At 37.9% G+C, this 5772-nt stretch overlaps 1 protein-coding gene across 1 annotated transcript in view; it reads right to left on the reverse strand.

Moving 5' to 3' along the window:
* Positions 1–322: 322 nt before the first annotated feature.
* The window catches only part of LOC107089462 (39S ribosomal protein L23, mitochondrial-like), a 63621-nt gene continuing 58171 nt past the window's right edge, over positions 323–5772 (reverse strand). Inside the window, exon 5 of the mRNA XM_015382271.1 lies at positions 323–1145. Within this exon, the coding sequence (XP_015237757.1) occupies positions 981–1145 (165 nt within the window). The 3' untranslated portion in view covers positions 323–980. The remainder of the gene's footprint in view (positions 1146–5772) is intronic.

Raw genomic sequence — 5772 nt, forward strand, 5'->3', positions numbered from 1 at the left:
GCTGAACGAGGGTAGGACCGGACCTCTCTGTTAGCCAGCCGACATTAGTGGTCATGGCTGGGGACACTTACTGTAACTTCGGCCTCTCAGCATAATGGAGGGTCTGAGCAAGCCTAGAAGAGGTCTTCCCACCCTCTGCTTTATGGGCTTTTTTACGGTAAGAGAACTCAGTCCTCTACTGGCCCAATTCAAAACACAGATCATTATTTTGTCAAAACAGCTACCAAGACCACATTGGCACTTGCGAAGGCCAGCTTGCACAGCAAACAGTATCTTTAAGTGCCAATTTCTCAGCACGGCAGCCGGGAGAGAGCAGGCAGTAAGCAGAGTGCTTTTGGAAAGGTGAGAGTTTAATAGTTCTTAATAAAACAACTGTAACATTTATACACACGCTACCAACATTGGGTACAGATTTTATTCATGGTTGTGGCAAAAGCAGCTACCACAAAATAATAAATGATGCGACAGCAAACTGATTAGATCTGCTTTCAGAAACATCCTATTTTTTGTTTACCAAATCGGGGTGATTTATCCAAGACAAACTCAGACGATGTGGCTGCTCAGGCAGTTGGATCCAACCAGCAGGGATTATGCATACTTTCTGGTGTGGCTGGCGATCAAGTATCTCCCAGAAACATTAAAAGAAGAGGGGACGACAGAGGTGACAGATAAGAGGGATACTTTCATAAGAAAGAAATAAAAACGGCATATATATGGGAAGAGATATGGGACGACACGGTTATATGAGGCGATGGACAAAATGGTTAGGAAGCTGCTTTTGTTACAGATGAGGCCTTGCCTTTGTCTTCCTTCTCCAATTCTCTTATGAATTTGGTTTCTGGACTCCAGCCTTACAAACAAACTGAGTACATGTCTGCCATAATCCACACATTCCTTTTCACAACATGCTCATATTTCAGCAGAAAAAATATAAGTGACATCAGAGGGGTAGCATTTCAAATCAATACCCCCCCTGTGCTTCAGAGTCCAAACCACTCGGTGACCCCTCCTCTCCTGGGGTCGAGTTTCTGCCTCTGCTTCTCGTCCTCCATGAACTTCTCCTGCATCTCTTCCATCGAACCCTCTGTTGGCGTTTGGTCCTTTTCCGGAAAGATGTTTGGGAAGGTGAATGTCTGGCCTTGTGCCTAAAGAGCAGAAATAAAATAAACTGAATATTTGCGTTTCACTTGAGAACAGTTGCATTTTAGATTTCAGCTGATTGTCCATTAATAAAACATGAACAGAAGAAACGAGACACCCGTCTGGAATGCAAGAAACCATTCCTGCCACTTTATTTCTCTTCCAGCTACACAAAGTCTTTTTTTTTTTTTATATCTGGCACTGAATGTCTCCAACTCTCTTCCCCAGTTAATCTCTCTCTGTATCTCTGGTCCTGATTTATTCAAAAGAAAGGATGGCATCCATTATTTATTCCATACCAACCCATCTCTGGCCATAGCTAATGCATTACTGGCTCAACTGTAGACTGTGTCAGGGTGCTATATAGTACAGTACACACACACACACACACACACACACAATGCTAAATAAAATATAAGAGATAATATAGTGCAGGTATGCCCACCAGTCTATTGCATCACTCTGTTTCTTCCAGGCACACCTGGCAACAAGAGCTACTCTAACAATTAATCATCCACACAGGAAAACTTCAAAAACGTACACACTCCTGATCATTTTTGTGACAAAAACAAAAAAAGAAAGAGACCATATTACATTAGTGAAAAAAATAAATAAATAAACTATTGTGACATTTAACCTGTATGGTTCAACTGAGAAGAAAAAAAAATATTTTGGGGCAGAGATGCAAATTATTAAAAAGGTCCTATAAGATGGTTGCACATGTGTTAACACCCGTTAACCCATACTCTGTTAAAATACATCCTGATTTAGCATTCAGTCTTATTAAGTTTGTACCTGCCATTAGTTATGTGATGAAATGCTGTTTAACCCTGGTGTGTTTTAGCTCCTGCTACTCTGTACTTACCTTTATATCCGCTGTTGCAAATCCTCATCTCTCTGTTAGAGAAACTGATGATCGAACAATCCTTAAAAAGCCATAAAAGCAACTGTCATCGATTTCTAGCCGGAAACTTTACAGCTAAAACCTGGCCTCAGTCCACTGCTCAGTTGGTTGTCCTTTAGCTGTTATCTTTGTACTTCTTGTTGAACCTCACTATCGGATAACGGAGCTCAACGTATTTATACTGCAATACACCGCCAGTGACCTGTAAAAGTTTAACAACTGAACCATTCCATGCTGCATCTCACCCATCAAACAACTTAAGTCTATAAAAGAAACCACCATACGCACACAGGCTAGCACTGAAAACTTGTCGATTTTGGTGACTGTTTCTGGCCAGCTGTAGTCACCATGCCACTACTGTGGCACACCAACCACCCAAAAAAAAAAAAAAAAAAACTGAACTGAATGTTGGAAAAACTAAATCATATCACAGTCTTATGTTTACATTTGATCACCGTGTTTTAAGAAATGGAGATGTCATGAGAGCTGTACCAAGTGTCACTTTGCATACACGTTGTGTATACAAAATGACAATAAAATTAGTCTAATATGTCTTCCACATCGTTTGAGCAGTAGTTCTCTTGACCATTGCCATGCCAACATTGAGAAACACAGTGGACAGACCAGGAGAAGCCCAGTGGATTTCACTGTACTGCAGTTACTGCAAAAAGCAACTGTCTCAAAATCTATCACAAACTATTGAACAGGCTTACCCCAACATATCCAGTTTATTTGTGATCTCATACAAGGCAATTCTGCGGAATTTAGTATGTTTTTAGTTAATGTAATGAGTTTCCATCAAGCTCTTCAAATGTAATACTTCAAACTGCACAAAATATTGACAAATAGGTTTATAGACTGTAATGTATACATGTAAATATTGGAAATGTGTTATCATAATTATGGAACAAAACTATATTGAAACCTAAGTTGATACTGGATTATTGACCAGCTTAAATAAAATGTTTACCACCTTTGTGGACTTCCAAAACTGTTATAAATGGTTAGCTTATTTAATACTAGATCTACTGTCTAGTATATTAACTATAATGATGTGCTTTGATAAATTAAAATGGCTGGGCAAGTTCTAGAGATAAAATTCAAGTCATCTGGACTCACTGTCCAGATGACTGTAAGGTTCAGTTATTCTTGATTGGAGGATACCACGTTTGCAGGTTTTTCTACTTTCTGCTTATTTTCCCCTTGCTCCTAATATTCCCTTTGAACTAATGGGGGGGTTGGGGGTCGATCAACTAGAGATTAAAAGTCATTTGTAACCTTTTTAAAAGCCTCTTCGTGCTTTTTAAGTTAGTTGCTCACAATCTATGGATCATAGTGACATTTATGGACCAAATCATAAGACGTTCCTAGATTTTTCATTTGCGAACCTTGGCAGACAAAGTCCACCATCTAGTTTTCTGCACAGAGCTGGACTTAGACCTCCACAAAAATCAACCCGGTCCACTCTGCCCTAAGCTCCTCATCCAATTTAAGTCTCTTGATCTACAGTCTGGAACTCTCCAGCTTCTGTATTTCCTTTTCTCTGTCTCCTAGCAAGAGTTTCTCAACATCAAGAGGTTGAAATAGACTGCATGCTGTTGTCTGGACGCTTTCCCCTCTGCTGTAGTCATGACAAACATCTCTGTTTTAGCTCATCTTATCTCCATATTATTAATGGGTCTGTCTGTACTGGTATTTTCCCATCCACATTGAAAACTGCCATAACTAAGCCGCTGCTTAAAAACTCATCGATTGAGAAATTTTGACTATTTGTCAACCAGTAACATACTTTATTCTTTTTAAAGGATTCTAAAATACACTTTAGTCAAAAAATACATGATTGCCTAAAACCAATTACTTCAAAAACAGAATAATATGAATAATCTGAAGACGCAAACTTTTGACACCCTTATCACTGCAAGATTGATGCCCTTATCACTGCATGATCATAAATTGGCTACTTTGCATTATTACCGTAAACTCAGTCACAATGTTCTAAAGTGGTTTTTATCTGTCTCACAAACTATACATTATACTTCTTCATTTGAAAATCCATACTGGGATTTGCACTGTCAAATGCAGGGTTCATTGCACCCACGCTATTCAATATTTATATAACCCACAACACTCCTGCCATCCCTGTCAACACAATCTGCCTGAACGAGGTAAAAGCATGGTGGAACCTTAATTTCTGCAGGTCCAAAACCAAAGCATTTTTTAAATTAAACTAGAACCAGCCCCTCTCACCCTAATAACTACGATTTATTTTCTTATGCGATGCAATTCTTCAAATTCAGTGGGCCCTCCTATTATTTGGTGTTATGATTTATTAAAAGTATATGGATACCATTAAATAATAGAATTAACTTTGTCTCAAAGTCTACCCAACATATCGGACATCCAGGTTTCCCCCTCTTAGAGGTGCAAAATGGTTTAGTCCACTCAACAGCAACCAGCGTAAAAGTGTAAAAAGTGTAAAAGTCAGGTTTAGATTAAATGTTCTGGGGGCTAGATATGATTTGGCCTAACATCTATAAATTGGGGAATTAAAAGAGAGGGAAGAAACAAAAATAAAGAAGGCAGAAAGAGGGGATGATTGTGAATCTTCCTTCTCCTACAAGGTCAGACAGCTACTCCAAACCTGAGGGACCAGCAGACTCCTACAAATAGCAACAATTGGACCCTGGCAGGTATTGAAAGCCATACCGTAAGTAAATTAACTGAAGAGGATATTTTCCATTTGAGTTATTAAGTTATTCACATTGGATGGAGTAGCTAAAATATTTTACTTAGGTAGGAGTATGAATATTTTATAAAGATATTACTCAGGCAAACGTAAAGTGTATGGTGTAATAAAAAAATAAAAATAAAAAAATAAAAAATCCCAAACGTAGGTACTTGTCAAACATTTGCTCAAGTAAATGCTGCTCAGTACAAGTAGCTAGTTACTGCTGTTCTCCGGTTCTAAGCAAACATTTAAGGCTAGGGTGGGCAACTCCAGTTCTTGAGGGCGCGTTTCCTGCAACATTTAAATTCATCCTTGGTCCAGCACACCTGGATCAAATGGTTGAATTACCTCCCCAGTATGTAATCAATTTCTCCAGACTCCTTTTAATTATCTATTTACTTGACTCAGGTGTGTTAAGCCGTGGACACATGTAAAAGTTGCAGGATACAGACCCTCCAGGACTGGAGCTGCCCATAAAGAGTTTCAAACTCTTTTTGCCAAGGAAATATTTAGCATTTTGAGATTGGTAATGTCTCCCTATTTAGTCTAAAATTCTTAGCCAACTTTAACCTCAAACTGTCACAATGCTGAGCATAAAGCCAAACTGTCACATTCTATCCATTTTTACAATAGATCACATGCCCCTGAGAATACAGCTTCTTACAAACCATAAATGCTGTGCAATTTATGGCTGATGTACGGTATTCGGAGAATGCTGAAAAAAAGGTGAACCATAAGCAATCATTATGAGGCCAAAACTGAAATATAAAATACTATTATAAACATATACACATATATACATATACACACACACACACACACATATACATATATACATATATATACATATATATATACATACATATACATATATACATACATATACATACATATACATACATATATATATACATACATATACATACATATATATATACATATACATATATATACACACATATACATATATATACACACATATACATATATATACACACAT

The sequence above is a fragment of the Cyprinodon variegatus genome, unplaced genomic scaffold (assembly GCF_000732505.1).
Source record: "Cyprinodon variegatus isolate N-32 unplaced genomic scaffold, C_variegatus-1.0 Scaffold254, whole genome shotgun sequence".
Taxonomy (NCBI): Eukaryota; Metazoa; Chordata; class Actinopteri; order Cyprinodontiformes; family Cyprinodontidae; genus Cyprinodon; species Cyprinodon variegatus.